The sequence below is a fragment of the Protopterus annectens genome, chromosome 4.part0 (genome assembly GCF_019279795.1).
Source record: "Protopterus annectens isolate FY-2018-M chromosome 4.part0, PAN1.0, whole genome shotgun sequence".
Taxonomy (NCBI): Eukaryota; Metazoa; Chordata; order Ceratodontiformes; family Protopteridae; genus Protopterus; species Protopterus annectens.
In genome coordinates this window covers 610,263,076-610,280,742 of record NC_056733.1, presented here as the reverse complement: position 1 = coordinate 610,280,742, position 17,667 = coordinate 610,263,076, and the positions used below count along the sequence as shown (strand labels likewise).

At 39.3% G+C, this 17,667-nt stretch overlaps 1 protein-coding gene across 1 annotated transcript in view; it reads left to right on the top strand.

The window, feature by feature from the left end:
• Positions 1 to 17,667, top strand: part of ATP6V0A2 (ATPase H+ transporting V0 subunit a2) — an 834,711-nt gene that overhangs the window by 502,602 nt on the left and 314,442 nt on the right. Inside the window, exon 14 of the mRNA XM_044068544.1 lies at positions 9,214 to 9,332. Within this exon, the coding sequence (XP_043924479.1) occupies positions 9,214 to 9,332 (119 nt within the window). The remainder of the gene's footprint in view (positions 1 to 9,213; positions 9,333 to 17,667) is intronic.

The window sequence follows — 17,667 nt, the reverse complement described above, 5'->3', positions numbered from 1 at the left end:
TTTATAAGTAGGAAAGGGATTTTACTCCTGAATGTTCCTGGTCCCTTGAAAGGAGGGCACTTGAAGACTTATTCTGAATCTCTCCTTGCTCAACACCTTTTTCAAGGTTCTTTCTTTTTGGATGCTTCCTTTTAAACCCGTTTTCTTCTTGTACTACCCCAGGCTTTTCTGGTGTACTTGGATCTGAAGGATACTCAGCTTTATGTTCCTATTCACCCTCTTTTCAAGAAGTTTCTCTATTTCTTCCTCTCATTTTCAGTTCTCTGCTTTGCCCTTTGGCTTCTCTACTGCCCCAAGAATACTCACAAAATGCACATCTCCTGTGATTGCCTTTTTGCAGGCTCTAACATTCACATTTTTCCTTTTCTAGATGACCTGTTGCTTCAGGCATTTTCTCCCAGCTGTCTGTTACAGGATCTGGAGTTCATATTTCTCCTCCAAAATCTGGTGTTCACAATCAACTTTGAAAAGTCTGTCCTGACTCCCTCTCAGGATCTTGTATATCTGGGTTGCATGATTCATACAGTGCCACTGCTGGCCTTTCTTCCACCCCAAAATGTTCTGTCTTTTACAGCTTTCTTTTCAGTCTCTTCTTCCTCTGCCTGCTGTTCTAACCAGATAATTTCTTTGACCTGTGGGATTCATGGCCTCTTCAATGCTTCCTGTTACCAGACTGCACATGCGGATGCTTCAGTGGTTCCTTAAGTTTGTTTTCAGCACTGTCCCCCACTGGATTTCAGTATGTCTCTCATTCCTTGCCTAAAGCAGGAATTCAAGTGGCAGATTAAGCAACTTACCCTCAACCCAGACCTGCTCTTTCAGCCTACTTTTCAGGATCTGTTCACCGATGCTTCAGACATGAGGTTAGGGGGCTTTCAGTAGTCACCTGAAAGTTCAGTGTCTTTTTCCCTCCTCCCATCAGAAGTCTGACCATATCATCATTAAACAGATAAGAGCTCTGATTCTGCCTCTTCAGGCTTTTCACCCCATGCTCTCTCCAGGCCCTCTGAAGGTCTACACAGACAACACCACTGTGATGTGATATGTCAACAAGCAGGGGGGCACAAAATCTTGCCTTCTCTGCAGGATGGCTCTTCAGGCCTGGCATCTGGCTCTCTGATCAGTTAACTCTTCAGGCAGTGTATATTACTTCAGAGCACAATCAAGTGATAGACTGTTTAAGCAGGTCCAAAACATAGGCTCAGGAATGGATGCTTCACAGAAAAGTGTTTCTGGTCATAGATTATTGGTTGGCTGTTCCTCGGGTAGATCTTTTTGCCTCCCCTCTGAACAGGCAGCTCCATTTTTTTCTGTTCTACAGTGCCATGCCATCTTCATGGAAGATGGACAACCTCTCTTTTCCTTGGAAGGGGATGTTTCTGTATTTCTTCCCTTGCTTCCAAGAGTCCTGAAGAAGATTAAGCTGGACTCCTTATAAATCTTGCTAGTAACTCTATTTTGGCCAAGGTGGCACTGATTCCCTCTCTTAATGGATCTGGCCAGGGGCAGTCTCTACATGTTACCTCACCGGTTGAACCACCTCACACAGGACAAGGGGTCACTCATCAATTCACACTTGTCAGTTCCTCAACTGACAGTGTGGGTGATAGGGTTTTGATCCCTTTTAGGCACCTGTCTTCTGAGGACATGTTCAGGATTGTGCAGGAGGCAAGAAAACCTGCAGTCAGAAAGTTGTATTTGTCCAAATAGAAGAGATTTCCTGTCTGGTGCCATGCTCATAACCAAGGATCCTTTTTCAGTAGGGGTCCCTCTTGGTCTTTCCTATTTGTACAAGTTGCTCCAGTCTGGCTTGGTCTGTTCTTTTGTAAAGGCCCATCTGTCATCTCTTTCTGCCTGTTTGCCTGTCTGCCCTTGCTTTCTCCTTTGACTTCTCACTTTGAAGTCAAACAGTTTCTTAAAGGTGAAAAACAAAAAGACAGCTTGGAAACACCAAAGCAAATTCTCTCTGTTTAATTCTCTTTCAGTTTAATGAAGCGCTTTTCGCCTTGCACATGTGGCAAGACTTCATCAGACTGAAGTCTTGCCACATGTGCAAGGCGAAAAGCGCTTCATTAAACTGAAAGAGAATTAAACAGAATTTGCTTTGGTGTTTCCAAGCTGTCTTTTTGTTTTTCGCTAGTTTGTCTTACTTTGGTTCCTGTCTGTTGGAGTTTCTTAAAGGTGTCGTACATATTAGGCCTCCAACAAAGCCCATTCCTGCTCCTCCCCCACCTTGGAACCTTTTATTTTGTTTTAGAAAAATTGACACAGGCTGCTTTTGAGCCTGCAGGTTCAGCTTGTCTGCAACAGTGTATTATTCTTGGCTTCATCTTAGGGCATTACCTGAAGACGTTAAGGTCAAGTTGCTGGATGCTCCTTTGGATAATAAAAGCCTCTGTGGGACTGCTGCTGCTTTTATGTTTGTCTATTTAGGAAAAAGGTAAAGGTGCAGGATCTTAAACCTTTTTTTGTGCCCCTGTCTCTAGATTACATAGGATCATACATTCATAGGTTGGTACTAGGCTATCGGCCCTAGGGCCTATACAAGCCTAGCCATAACAATTCCCTGGCTATTTCTTCCCACAGTATTTACTTCCCTGGACCTCGGTCTAGCAGGGCGACTGACGTGATCTCTCCTACTAGGTTTGCTTTTCACAGCCAGCCTCATCAGGCCACTTAAGGCAGGACATCCTCACACAGGATGCAGTTTAAGCAATATCCCAAGGTAGGATACCACAGGTACTGTACTTTTCTACTGTCCTGCACTGCCAAAATGGTGCCAAGTTCAGAAAAAAGTCTTAGGGAAGAATTAAGCTGTAGGTAGCCCAGAGCGAATATTAATTAGGATTTCCTGAGATTTTTTTTTATCACTTCTCCCAGGTGCATTCTTCTAGGTCTGGTACACCTGGAAGACTGTCATATTGCTTGCTCTTACTTCTGCTAGGAGGATTTCTGAGCTTCAGGCTCTTATAGCCATCCCTTTTTTTTAGTTTTTCAAAGGGGCAGGGTGTCCTTTTGTAATGTTCCTTCTTTTATGCTCAAGGTTGTTAATGAGTTGTCTTTGAATCAGGCAGTAGAACTCCCTTTCTTTTTTCTTTTTTTTTTTGTTCCTTCTCCTCAGTCTGCTAGTGAGACGGTCCTTCATACCTTGGATTTGCATAGGCAGCTCCGGTATTTGGATAAAACTATGACCGTTCATAAGTCTGACCAGCTTTTTTGTTTCATTTCATCCCAGGAAGTTGGGTTTGGCTGTTTCTGACCAAACCATCTCCTCCTGGATTTGTAAGGCCATTTCTTTTTGTTCTTTGCATGGCCAGTCTGTCTACTTCAGTCAGAGTTCACTCCACTAGGGCTTTTGCCTCTTCTGCTGCTTTCTTCAAGGTATCGGACACCACTTCCATCCTTGAAGCTACTACTTGGGCTTCAGTGCATACCTTTATTAAGCATTAGCAATTGGATAAAGTGTTTAGGGCCAGAGGAGGTTTAGCTACAGCCATTCTGCATGGCTTCAGTGAAAGCTCTTCCCAACCTTCTACCTCCCAATTCTTTTCTTGAGCTTTTGTCCTCTCCTTAAGGTTAAGAATACTACAACAGTGATACAGAAGAACATAGTACAGTTGTGTAAAATCTTACCATAACAGTAGATGCCTTTCTCTTTACTGTTGCAGTATTTGCCCTCTCCCTCCTCCCCCTGTTTTTTTCTATTGGGTTTTGTTTGTTTTCCCTCCTGGCTGAGGGTCTGCCTTTTCCATCTGCATTTTCTCCTTCTCACGTGAGCATAGCATCCTGTGTCCTATGGAGACTTGTTTTCTTCTGGGGCAATTTAGTTATGGGCAACTGCGTTCGTACATCACCTTTATGGCACTGTATCTTGAATGGGGAGCATACGTGTGATGTAAAGCACACACAAGATCTAAAGGCTTTGGTGTACTGGCTGGACATTTGGCTATCCTTGGCAGGAGATTCCTAAGGGGAAGAATGCAACAGTGACAAGAAGGGCATCTACTGTTATGGTATGATTTTACACAACTGTACTATCTGTGTTGTCTGCTTCTGTCCTTCCTCAACTTCTCACCCTCCTTCCCCCTTCCATTTTATGGAAGATATTTTCTTTAGCTTCTGACAGGACATTGCAGTATGCACCCTGAATGTGCTCTGCTCTCTTAACGCCAGAGCAGAAGCCTTTTCCCACAGTTCCTTTGTGTTTTCAAGGTTTTTCATATGTTTCCGTATATTCCTTCATCTGTCTAGGGGTTGTGGGCAAACTCAATCTGAGTTGGGGATAACAGGGGAGCATTGGTAAGTGGAGGAGCCTGGGCTGTGGATACAAAAGTCTAGAGCAGCCAAAGTTGGATCTGAAGACCCATCCTTTGAGGAAGGACAGAAGCAGACAACACAGATCAATCATTATGGTAAGTACATAACTGTTTTTACTAGCTACAAAAAAGCAGCGTGTTAAAAACAGGCAAGAGCAGTTGTGGATTGTATGCGATTATGCAAAATAACAGTAGAGAGAATAGTTGGACTGTGAAGAATGAAAAAGCTGTTTGCAGGGAGAGAGGGTAGTATTGTAGACTGGGTAGTAGATTAAAAAGTGCCAAGATGTCTGTGAAGCTTTTCAGATGGCATGTGGTCTGAGAAATGCAGTGGCACTGGTGATGCCCTTCTTAATTTTTAGCTTGTGGCATGCAGAAAGGGGGATGGGTGTGGCATACAGAAAGGAGGGAGTGGTGTTAGCGTTGACCCTTGCTAGTAGAATTAAGTAGTCCAAATGTTGCAGGTATAACTTTCTACAGGCAATATTCTCTGTGGTTAGTTCAGTGGCAATGCCAATCCATATTTTTTTGCAGTTTGTGGCTCACAATGAAAGGAGGAAGTTGATCCACATTTCGGAACATGTTGGGGAAAAAATGCAGAAGGAAAATTGAGATGAGGAAGACTCTTCAGATGCTCACTAGTGTTTTTTTGTAAGTGTGAGTTGCATTAGAAAACGAAGTTTGGAGAAGTGAAAGAGTTTACTGAAGAGAAAGTGGTTAAGGCATTTTATAGTGCTGTTGAACTTGCACTTTTTAGACTAACACTTCACAAGTATTAAAATCCAAGCCACCACAGTTTGTCCACAGCAAGATAAAACTGTGCACTAGCAAGTAATACTTTATCCAAAATGAAGTTTATTTAGCTCCTTCATCCAAAAATACAGGACTTCAGAATGTCTTGCTGAGAACAAACTGTGGTGGCTTAAATTTTTAGTTTCTGGTTTGCTTCAACATTCCACCAGGATTTGCCAATGGAGTTTACAACCATAAATACCACACACATACATTAAGATAGAAAATGTTTAGGACTTATGGTTGTATATGATTTTGTTTAGCCTACCTTGGCAGTAAGCAGTGCAGCACTTCATTTTACTCGCAGACTCTTCATGAAATGGGAATCTCTTCAAGAAAGAAACCAATTTTTCTTTAATTCATGGCATCCGTCAAAAAGGTAATAAAAACAAATTATTTGTAGGACCTCTGATCACATATGTTGTCTTTTGAGGAAAATATATATTTAAGGGAAAATTTTAGTTTGTGGTGAATTTTCTGAATTCTTTGTGTTTATTAAATGATGAAAGGGATGAACGGAAACTTTTGTTTTAAAAAAATCTTGTCAGAAGTCCTGGGAAGTTTTTATTGCAGGCATTGTAGGACTTAAGATGCGGTATAAACTAGATGAATGGAAAAAGATACCTTTATAGCACTCAAACTGGCAGTGAAGGAGAAAACTTTGCAAATGAACTTTTTGCCAGAATCCATGTAGAAGAAGTGATAAATAAATAAAAATAAAAAAATTCTCGGGAAATCTAACATTTGCTCTGGGCTTCCTACAACTTAATTCTGCTTGAAGGCTTTCTCTGAACTTGAAAAATTTGGAAAGTGTTTTTGAATGGCATCTTTTTGGCAGTGGAGGACAGTACAATAGTACAGCAATTCTGGTATCCTAACATGAGGTATTGCTCAAACTGCATAGACGTTTTCACTGTTGTATTTATTTTTTTAACATTTCCCTTCATGATTTTCTTTCCTCAGATAAAACTGAGTGTACTGCATGCCCTCAGCAGAACAAACATCTGGTGCTGTGTATACATCTGTCTTAACATTTATTTACACTTCCTTAACTGTGTCGCAAATATACACTTGAACTCGGAACTTCTGCCGAAGTCATTCCTCTGTGGGATTTCCAGTTATATCCCCTTTTAATCCAGTCCCACTGTGAGATATTATTTTTTCTCACTCATTGCCCTTGCTACCTGTCAATTATTAGCCTCCTCCACAGCCAGTCAGACCTTTTGTTCCACGTTGAAGGTCTTCTGGTAGGTACCATCATTCAAACTGCCAGTTTGAGGTTTCCTGCTTATTTTCCCTAGCCCTGATGCACTCACTCAGCAAAATATGGGGGAGTGTGTGCAATGGGCTGACAACAGAGGTTGCTCCCTCACTTTCACAAGGGGCATTCTTGCTAAGCAGCCTTCCCTCAAGCATGAGCAGTGAGGTCCCTGGTCACCAGTGTTCCCCTTGGTGTGTACAGACACCATTCTCTTCCTGGGACAGGTGAGCTTGCTACACCCTTTCACACTTTTCACTCCCTACCATCCAGTGCCAGGGCCACTAATTGAGCCTCTGAGTCTCAATGAGCAGTATGTCCCCTGTGCTATGGAGCCAGACTTCACTGCAGGATCTTGGTTTCTTGTTGAAGCTTACCATATTTGAACATGCTTCTAAGAGTTTCTCATTTCATTTAGTCTGTGCACTTAATACTTTCCTTCTGAAAACAAATATGCGGGACACATCCCATCATATGCATATGCACTGAGCACTAAATCTTTACCCATCCAAACCAAAATAATTGTGGAAAGCTGTGTTTTTTTTTTTGTTGCCAAATGCAAGGAAGTTAGGGAGCTGTCCAGACAGATCTTGTCTGAAATGTTAGCAGACTGCATTATTTTCTGCTGTATAAGACAGTGATGGCTTTTGCCAAAGTACCTGACCGTTTTTCCACTTGGGTGGTGCCTTCTGTTTTGGCTTCCTTTCATAATATATCTGTAGATGACAGATGCAAGATAGCTGCATGGTCTTCCCTTCACAAGTTTACCAGTTATTACAAACTGAATTGGGCTTCTTGAGCAAGAACAGCTTTAGGCAAGGCTGTTTAAAGCATATTAAACTATGTCAGAAGCTTCACACTGAGCACCCTTGTGGATATTAATACTGCTTTACATGTTATATAAAAAGTACATACTGCAAGGGCATTTCAAAAACAGTCTAGTTTGTGAAGTATGTGTCTTAGTTTTGCTTGTGGAGTAGGTTTCTTTTCAGGATTCTCATTGAATGCTGCTTTGGGTAGTTTTGTTTATGCTCCTTCTTGAATGGCTTACAATCCCTATTTACATTTTGGAAAGTACACAAGGTCCATTTGGGTTCCATTTTGTCTATGTAGGCTTTCATTCTTTGAAGAGAGCTGGTGGGTGGAGTTACGAGGAACGCATTAATATACACTTTGCTAAGACACTAGCAAATTAGGCAAAAGGCCACAGCTGGATAGTTGCAGAAGAAAGGTTTTATAATGCTGGTCCTAGTTCAAGTGGAATTTATACTGTTGAGTCCCTGACATAACCAGATTTAGTTTACTTGAAGGACTGAAACTGACATATTGAGCACCTGCGTATCACCAAGATATATGCTGATGATGTCAGATTAGGAACTTTATGAAATCTTAAGGGTGTGTATGTAGTCAGACTATGGGAAATGTTTGTGGACAGTGAAGGCGATCACTTACAGTAAAAGAAACCACACTTGAAGTTGAAGGCTGATTTTCTCCGTTTTTGGGCTTGATGGTTGATTTGTCATCCAGGTGGAAGGAGAAGGTACCATAGTTGTTACTATAAAGGGATCTTGGCTGGATAGTTAACTCCATGGGTTGTTTAAGAGGAGTATGGTTTATTTTGTTAAAATATGCACAGAATTTCATTTGAAGTATAGTTTTTATTTGTTTTTCGGCGACTGACAGTGATGTATTTCTACACTGCCAGTGATGTGTACAAACCTATTAGTTGGATACAGAAAATGGTAGAACACTGAACACTGAGGTAGAATGTGATATGTGAAGAGTGCAATGTCAGCATTCATGTCCTATGTCAGTGAGAATAAACTGGAATACTTCTCGTCATCCCTGACACATTTAGAATTCATTTGATGTCCTGAGAACAATAAGTAGCAGCAGTATGTTACGTTATTACCATACCTTACAGTTGCTGTGATTTTTTTTTTACTTTAGATTTTGCCTTGTTTTTCCTGGGTTTACAACTGTTCGTCATAAACATAGGCCTGTTCAAAGGCATATGTGCTGTTGTTGTTTCTTTCGGCTTTTCCCAGTAGGGGTTGCCACAGCGGAACTCCACTCTGCTAATGATTGGCAGAAGATTTTTCCATGCCGAGTTGCCAGCCCTGACGCGCAACCTTCAACGAAGGTACGCCCATTCACGTATGTCTCCATGCAGAAGACACTCTAGCTGAGAATCGAACCGGACAGCGTCTTACTGTGAGGCGACACCGCTACCGCAGCACTACCACCGCAGTCAAGTAACTAAAATAAGCTTGTAGAAAGTTTCTGTATCAGTATGTGGGGTCTAGCATCCAAAGACCTTCTATTCTAAAACAAAAAAAAATGTATAACAAAGTACTCATTTTTGGGCCCTCTGCTACTATTTTTAAAGGCCAGAGCTATGATTTTTAATGCTCAGATGTTGAGAGGTATGGCTTTCCCCAGTATGTTTTGAAATCTGCTGATGATCTGAGAACATGGAGTAAGCAATAGTATGTATTCACTGGTGTGTTTTTGAAGTCACTGGATATCCTGACTATACAGTGTAGTATAAGATGTGGAGCTACATGTGTTTTAGGCAACACTTGGCAGCAAGACCACTAATACCAAGCTAGTATGTTGCTTGTATGTGTGTATAACTTAGAACAGGAGAGAAAAAAAGCAGGTTGATATGGCTCTTACAATTAGAAGGCCACAGAGTTGAAACATTTGCACAAGTGCATCTAACTTTGCACAGCTACTCTAAGGGCATAGCGTTTGATTTTACTTTTCTACTTACTTTGTACATGCTCATTGCGCAGACAGTGCAGAAGCTTATAAAAAGGATGACTCTACTGTACCTTCTTTCAGATTTGGAACTTGGCGAACAACCGTCTTAGTTTTCTGAATTCCTACAAAATGAAAATGTCAGTCATCCTTGGAATTATCCACATGACGTTTGGAGTTGTTCTTGGAGTCTTCAATCATCTGTAAGTTGTATCTGGAGATTTTGTGATTCCTGTTACGAGTTACTGGTTTGTTAGGTTTTAATGCAGTGTTTAAGCCATTTTTTGAGAAGATGGTGGTGCTTAGGTTAAGTTATTAAAGGGCGGTGTAAACCTTGGTATTGTCACTGTTTAAGTGACACCCCGACCCCATGTGCAAAACTGGGAAAATAGGTTGTGGGTGGGTCGATGGATAAGAAATTGATTCATGTCTTAAAACAAACGTACAAGTAAGTAAAATGCGCTCCAAAGTCTTCTGGCAGCGTCCTTTTAAAAGAAGTTTTTCATGTACTAATATTTAGTCTTAATTGTACTATGAGATGTACATGCAGTTTCCGGTTTGAAGATTGATCCGTTTCTGTGTTGTGTGATTGTGTGTAATGTTAGACATTGTGAGTGATGTGTTGTTGTTTTGTGCAGTAATGGAGCCTATTTCATTTTGTGATTGTTATTCTACATTTTATTGGCAGGTGGAGCAGTCATTTTGATGTCCTTTTTATTGTGTGCCAGTGGTGATGTTACTTTTCTCTTGTTAGTTGATGTGGCAGTTCTAACCAATTTAGGCTTTTCAGTGCTATATAGTGGTGGGTTCTGAAAGGGGTATGTGCTGCAAATTTAACAACTTTGTCATAGCATTGTCAGGTTTCAATTTTTGTGAAGCCTTGGAGTGCCATAAAAGAAGAGTGGGGAGGAGATGAATAGTGGAAAATATAGTTTGTTTCATTGATGAGAGAGGTTTTGGCTCCCTAGTTTTTAATGAGTTTTTCTTATGCAATTTTGTATATGCAGGTCGAATGTAAGATTATCATCCAGTGTCGCCCCTAATAGTTTGCTGTGAAAAGTGACTTTGATGGTTGTATTATCAAGAAAGAGGACTTTAAATTTAGTTTGTTCATGAGAGAGGGATTTGAGAAAGAAAAGTAGTAGTTTGGTCTTTTTGGGGGTTGAGCATGAGTTGTGAGTTACAAAGCCATGTTTTAGTGGCTGCTGTAGCTTCCCAAGTATTTTTTGGAGGTGTGCCACTTGTCAGATGTGAAAATGAGTGAAATCATCTGGGTATTGTTAGGGTGGCCTGTTCTGTGAAATCCTAGAGAGTGTTGGTGAAAATGATAGAGGAGGAGACCAAGGATAGAGCCTTGTGGTACACCAGTGGTGATTGGGAGGTAAGGAGAGCATATAGTGCCATTTTACTGACTGACTGCCTACTAGACAGGTAGCTTTTGAACCACAGAAGGGTGGGCTGCGAGAAACCTAGTGAGGACATTTGAAGAAGTAGTTTGCTGTAACACTGTGTCAAAGGCTTTAGACAAGTCTAGAAATAAGGAAGAGACTAGTTTGCCATTATTTCTAGCTTTATTGACGGTATCTGTATAGGTTAGAAGGGCAGTTGTAGTAATATGGGAAGGATGGAAGCCATGTTGTGTAGGTGATGGGAGTTCTTCCTGTAGGAGATAGTTTGGCAATTGTTTTTGAATAAGTATTTTAGTGAGGAGAGATAAGATTGCTATAGGTCTAAAGTTATTCACGTCTGTTGAAATTCCTCCTCTGTGCAGAGGGATAATGTGTTACTTTTTCTGGAGGGGAACATGGGATTCCTGGATTGACCAATTTATAAAGATTGAAACAAGATAAGAAACTTCTATTGTCTGCTGTTTTTAGGTACTCACTTGGAAGGTCATCTGCTGAAGACCACCACTGTAAGTATGAGTAGTTTTATTTAGGTTGTGGACACAGGTTTGAAGTTGAAAGTAGATGTGGTGATATGTGGCTATTTGGCAGGGTTGGGATTAGATTTTGAGGAATCTTTGGTTAGAGATGCTATACTCTCTGTAAAATAAGAGTTGAACTGTATTGCAGTTTCTTGTGGTGAGTTCTCAGGAGAGGGGGTTGGGTTGAATTGTTAGCCTGGATATAAGATTTCTTTAATGGATGTCCAAAATTTTTCAGGGGTGTGTTTAGTATCATTTTGCAAGTTGTTATAGTATTGTTTTTGTCTTCAATTTGCTTTTTAGTATGATTGCAAAGCATTCTGAAGTTTTCAAGATATAGAGGTGTTTTATATTTTTGCTATTCTTTCCCTGCTTTTTTTCTATATTACATTAGCATTCTACTCTTTTTTTTGGGTAGCCAGATTGCATTATTTGTTTTCAGTCTCTTCCTTCCAAGAGGTGAAAGGCTATTTAGGATATTTAGCAAAGTTGTATTGAATTTAATTACAGCATTGTCTAAGGAGAGGATTTTTAGTTAATAGATGGTAGTGTAGTAATGAACATTTCTGGGTTAATCTTGGAAAAGTTACATGTCTTATAAATATGCTGTTTAACTGAATCTGTGAGATGTCTAGTCATATAGATTGGGAGAGGATCACTGAGGGAGTCTGACATTGACCTGTGGTCGAGTATTTGGTAGTGTCTGATACTAGGATCCAGTCTAATAGAGAATTTGATGTCTTACTATAATGTGTGGTGCTCTTTATTAGTTGTGTGAAACTCAACAAATCCATGCTAGATAGAGGGGAGTTAATTTATGTCCAACCAACTGACATTCACATCCCCTAGTAATGTTTTTTGTTGTGGAAATGTTAAGGATATCCAGTGTAGGATATCTTCCAGTATAGCTGTATTGTTTCCAGGGGGGACAGAAAGGACAGTAATGCATATTTGTTTATAATTATTTTGAGGAAAGCAATAGAAGCTCTGCTGAACTTAATTTTGGTGGTGGTTTGCTGTAAGGGGAAATGTAGGTATTTGGAAATATTAAAGCAACAGCACCACATTTCCTCTTTATACGGTCATTATGGGTAACATTATAGCCATGATGTATAACTTTGGAGTATTTTATGCTGGGTTTAAGCCAAGTTTAAGTTAGAGCAAGAACATCAGGCTTAGGTAGGGTGATCCAGGCATGTAGTTCAGCAGTTTTATTTCTTACACTTCTAACATTTATTGCAGCAAAAATGAGATCACCAGGGTTGGGGATTGACTGCTTTTGGGTTACAGAAGTATGTTTGTGTTCACTGTGATAGGTAGGGCCAGGATTGGGGTGAATATCTCCTCCTAGAAAGATTTTAGTATGTTGGGGAATAATGCATACTTGTGTTTGAGATAATTAGTGCACTTAATTTTGGTTTGGTTTGAGTTGCAGTCCATTTAATTGTCCTATATTTGGAATAAATGTAAGGTGCAATGTGTGGAGAGTGTAAAGAGGCAGTATGGAAGAAATGGTTTGGACAAAGTTGGAGAGGTATTGCAATATCTTATTGAGTCATGGTAGGATGACAGATGGCACAGTAGAATTAGAAGACTAGAAGATAAGCTGAAGAGTAGTATAATTAAGTACAGGAATCTGTATTTTATAGATGACAGCTATTGGGGAAGCAGCAATGAAGAAAGAAACAAGAATTTGCAGGACAGTAGGAGTTTCAGTGATGATGGATTCTGAAAGATAGAAGAGGACAGGTAAGGAGAGGAATATTTTCTATAAAAGAAGTGAGTTGGGTTGTCCCCGTTTCTTCTCTGGAATGGAATAGAGGAGTATTAAAGGCTAGAGTATAGTGATGTAGTCAAGAAAAAAGAAAAGTGAGGGTTTATTTGGTAAAAGAAAAGGATACAATGTGGAATAGATAGGTACTACTAGGGAGGGTGTGATTATAAATGGATATAGTGCAAAGCAGTATGGGAAGGAGAAAGATAGTTGGGAATGGGGCAAAAATTAGAGTTAAGTAAAAAAAAATAAGAAACCGAAGTGTATGTATAGGGTAATTTGGGGAAGGCTTTGGAACAAGTCACAAGTGAAATGTGTATGTAAGAGGTATATTAGAGTGAGAGTTTGGTGGAAAGTGGGGGTAGGGGAGTGAAGCAGAGTGTAGCAGGATTCCTACACTCGGGTAACTTTATAACAGAGAGCAATCACTTTAAACTAGAACAAAACAGTTGACCTGTTTTACTTGCATCTGTTTTGTTATCTGTCATTTCCTGAGACTAGGTACCTGGCATATCAGTATAGTCTACTGGTCAGGCAGGAAGAGATGGTGGCCAACGTAGTAAAGAGGTTTACAGAGCCTTTCAGTCACAAAGCAAGGTTCTTCATGATAAATATGCTTACATGAAACAACGACAAAAGTCTCAGTAAACTTGTAGATGTAGGGCTTTGTGACGGAGCTCCTGCAATGTTGATGTCAGATGTAGTGACTGCAGGCTATGAAACATTGACAAAAGTCTCAGTAAACTTGTAGATGTAGGGCTTTGTGACACAACCTGCAATGTTGATGTCAGATCTAGTAACCTCAGCACTGAAAAGGATGGCATATGGAAATCTTAAGGATATGGATAAGATTCCAAGTCACAACCATATCTATAATTTCCAACTTTCCTTCACCTAATTGGAAGTTGTATGTTTGTTTTGGCTGCACTTCAATAAGCTATTTCCATACATTTTGTGCTGTTGCTTGTTGCATAGAGTGGAAATTGTCTATCGGTTCAATTGTTTGTTTTCAGTTAATTGACTTAGTTCCATAGAATCTGCTATTTGCTTATTAACATGCACTGGAAATTGTCTGGTTATTAACTTAGTGACTTCACTTCGTCTGCCGGTATCACTGAAATTAGCACTGTTGTTTTGCTGATTGTACTGTCATTAAGTTTGAGTAATATTGCCCTGATGTACCTTGTTCATTATTGGCTTTATCTGAGGTAATATTGCACTGTCACTAATACTATTTTGGGTAATTTTGCACTGGTGCAAACTATTAGTTAGAAACCAAATTGACTTGTGTCAGCTATTGATTATACTTTTTGATCACTGTTGGTGTTGCATCTTTTTTATTGTGTTCTAAACCTCAGTATTAAATCACAGTTAAAACAGTGACACTGGTACACATACCTAAAGAAAACATAGAAACATGTTTCATGCAGTGAACCCATTTCCTTTTTAGCAATTATTATTCATTTCAGTGTTATATAAGTTGTTCAGTTCTTTCCTTCCATTAAACTTCACTCCTCCTCTTCCACTTCCTGAACATTATTCTGCATTTGTTGTTACGAGGGATTCCATTTACTTCTATGCAGTTTACTTCCTACTTTTTCCAAGAATCCCACTTCCAGGTCTATTCAACTTTACAATATTCAGCACTTCATTTACAGTTGATTTAGATTTTCATTTTCTAGTAATTGTTTTTCTTTTTAGCAGCCTGTAGCATTAAACTTAGTAAGGCCTTACAATATGTAGGCAATTGAGAGCTCATGTTCCAGCTCCAAAATACTCATTTCCCTAGTTACAACTGCTTGCTCCCCAACATTTCTGACAAGACTCTGTATGGAATTTTCAGAATCTGACTATTTGTTGTATTCCCAGAGCACATGTTCCAATACAGCTCTGTGTTTATCATCACACCTCCAGCATTTGATGTCCACCGGAAAAAAATTCTCTGTCATCTGCTTGGGATATAAAAATATATGTGCAGATGTTTCCAAGCAAAAATACTAAGCCTTCTAGACTTTGTTGCATACTTGGCTGGGAGTCGTATGTGTATTTGTGTATTGTTTGGTAAATTGCCTTTCCAATCTGTCTTCCCAATATTTTCTAACTTCCTCTGATTCTTATAGTTGTCGTGCAGTATTTTTATATGCCCTTCTAATTTGGTTCTTTCTATTCTAGACTCGACTAAAGGTCTGTCCTAGCTGTTCTTTCACTTAGCACTCCTCTTCTACCCCTTACGCTTTGCTTGTGTTCTATTATCAGTCCCTGATATGGAATGCTAATTGTAACCAGCATTCCAAACTTCTGCTTGGCCTCATCCCACTCTAACCTTTCCTGTCTAGTTATTTGTTTCCAGTGCATTAGTTCCTTTTCTAATTTTCTCTCGGAAATTCTACCTCCATTTTGCTTGTTTATGCATACATAACGCAGTGAGGTGTACTAGCAGGGGGTATCCCGTTTGTAAAGTAGCTTATCCAGTGTCAAAATTGAGTATTTGATATTCTTGCTGTGAAAAGACGTGGATGGCAGTGCTGTTTGTGTTGTAATAGTGATGCTGGGGGATCTTTGTCATCGTCTTTTTGTACTACCAGAAAGCATTACTAAGATTTTTACCATTGGCATTCTTTAATATGCAAGTCCCTTATTTTCTTTGCCAGTTACTTTAAATATAAAGCAAGTAAAGGAGAAAGAGGATACTCCTACCTGCTTCCTTATTTCAAATGCAACTTTTTGGAAAGAAACCTCTCCCACCTTATTTCTTGCCTCCAACCCTTCATATATCCTACTAATTAACCCTGTTGTATTGGGGAATGCAAATACCTCCATTGCTGTATTCATAAAATGCCAGCTTACTCTGTCAAATATTTTTTCTGCATCAAAAACCGACAACAGTGGTATGTTCTTGTTTTTTTGCTTTCCTTTGGATCATCCTTGTTCTATTAATGTTGTCAAATGTTTGCCTCCCCTCCAGCAAGCCATATTGATCCATATCTATCAACTATGGCAACTTCTTTACCATTCTCTTGGACGGTAGAGACATAAACACTTTATAATCATGGTTTAAAATTGAAATAGGCTTGTATGAAGCTGTCTGAGTCTTTACTGTCTTTAGGTAATACAGCTACCATAGCTCTTCTAGGATGTTGGTGTTTCCCCACCTTTTAAAATACTGTTATATTTATCAATTTCTCCCCTTCAAAATTCCAGACTTCCACAGGAATACCATCCATTCCTGGGGAAGTTATTGCAGATTGATGATACATCACTGTTTTTATCTAATCTTCTCCTGTCTTAACTGTTAGCTGTTGAGCCTTATCTGCCTCTAATCTTGGCATAGTTAAGTTTTCCATAAATATTTCTATTTGTGCTTTTTCTTGATTTCCACATTCTTCTGCTTCATACAAATTTTCATAACATTTCCAAAATATCTGTAATACATCTAGGAGCTCTGATTAGTTTTCTTGTTATAGGCTTCCTAGGTTTGGTGACGACCCTTTCTACTGTCTGTTGCCCAAGTCATTATGTTGACTCCAGACCACAAATATTTTAAATTTATCACAAATAGTTGCCTAACAGTAGTCTCTGTAAAGTCATGCATATTATTCTGATACTCCCTTATTTTCTCTTTACCACTCTACAGTTGTGCCTCTTCTTAATCTGTCAGCCCCTCTAAATAATTTCTAATATTTTTAACCATATCTGCTTCACTTTTATTTCTACCCAATTTTTAAACTCCATTTTCATTTTATCCCCCTCACAGCAATCACTTCTGAAGAAATTTATATTTCGAATATGTTTCGGATAATTTTCACTACGCGTTTCTTATTTTCCTCACTTTTCTACCGGTAGGTAGGAAAGAGCCAATGTCTCATTTCTACTTCATAACCTTGCATTTTTATCTTGGTTTTTATCAGTTCATGATCCAAAACGGTTATTTGATGGTTGTCTAAAGCTTTCAGTCAAATGCTCATGTTCTTGTGAATTATAATTTCTATCCAGTGTACTCCATTTATTGTACCTTGGGGTATAGTATGTGAATTCTGTCCAAGTCTGCGCTACTGAATTCACGTCTTCCATACCAAATATTTTCCGAAATATTTTCAGAAAGCTACCTTCTTTTGTTATATTTCCCTTCTAGGTCCCTTTGATACATCCTTAAATGAAAAAAAGGCTTCCATCACAATGAGAAGTTCACTGAAAAAAATATGTTAGGATACAAGCTTTAATAAAACAAAGAAATAAAAAAGCACAAGTTGTGCTGTTGAAGTTGCAGGTCAAACAGGATAAGCACAGTTAAAAAAACCTTCTTCAGATCCTAATGTGTAGACTTGGCTTACTACTGTTAAAATAGAGATCCTTAATTGCTCAGCCAATCACATGCAGCAATCAGATACACGCCTTCCTTAAGCCTCCATTTCATTTCTTAATCAGGCTTCTCTCTTTCAAAATGGGATTAATAGGAACTACTCTGTTAAGCCCTGGAAACAGATTAGCTAAGGTTCATGGTCCATTTGGTTTCTTCCTTTTCAGTTTTATTGACAATGTCTCCTCCACGAAGGTTAGTAGTCACATTTGAGATGACCATAAAACTAAATGAATGCCCATTTTGAAAGAGAAGCCTGATTAAGAAATGAAATGGAGGCTTAAGGAAGGCGTGCATCTGATTGCTGTATGTGATTGGCTGAGCAATTAAGGATCTCTATTTTAACAGTAGTAAGTCAGGTCTAGGATCTGAAGACACTAGGATCTGAAGAATGTTTTTTAACTGAAAGCGCTTATCCTGTTTGACCTGCAACTTGTGCTTTTTATTTCTTTGTTTTATTAAAGCTTGTATCCTAACAGA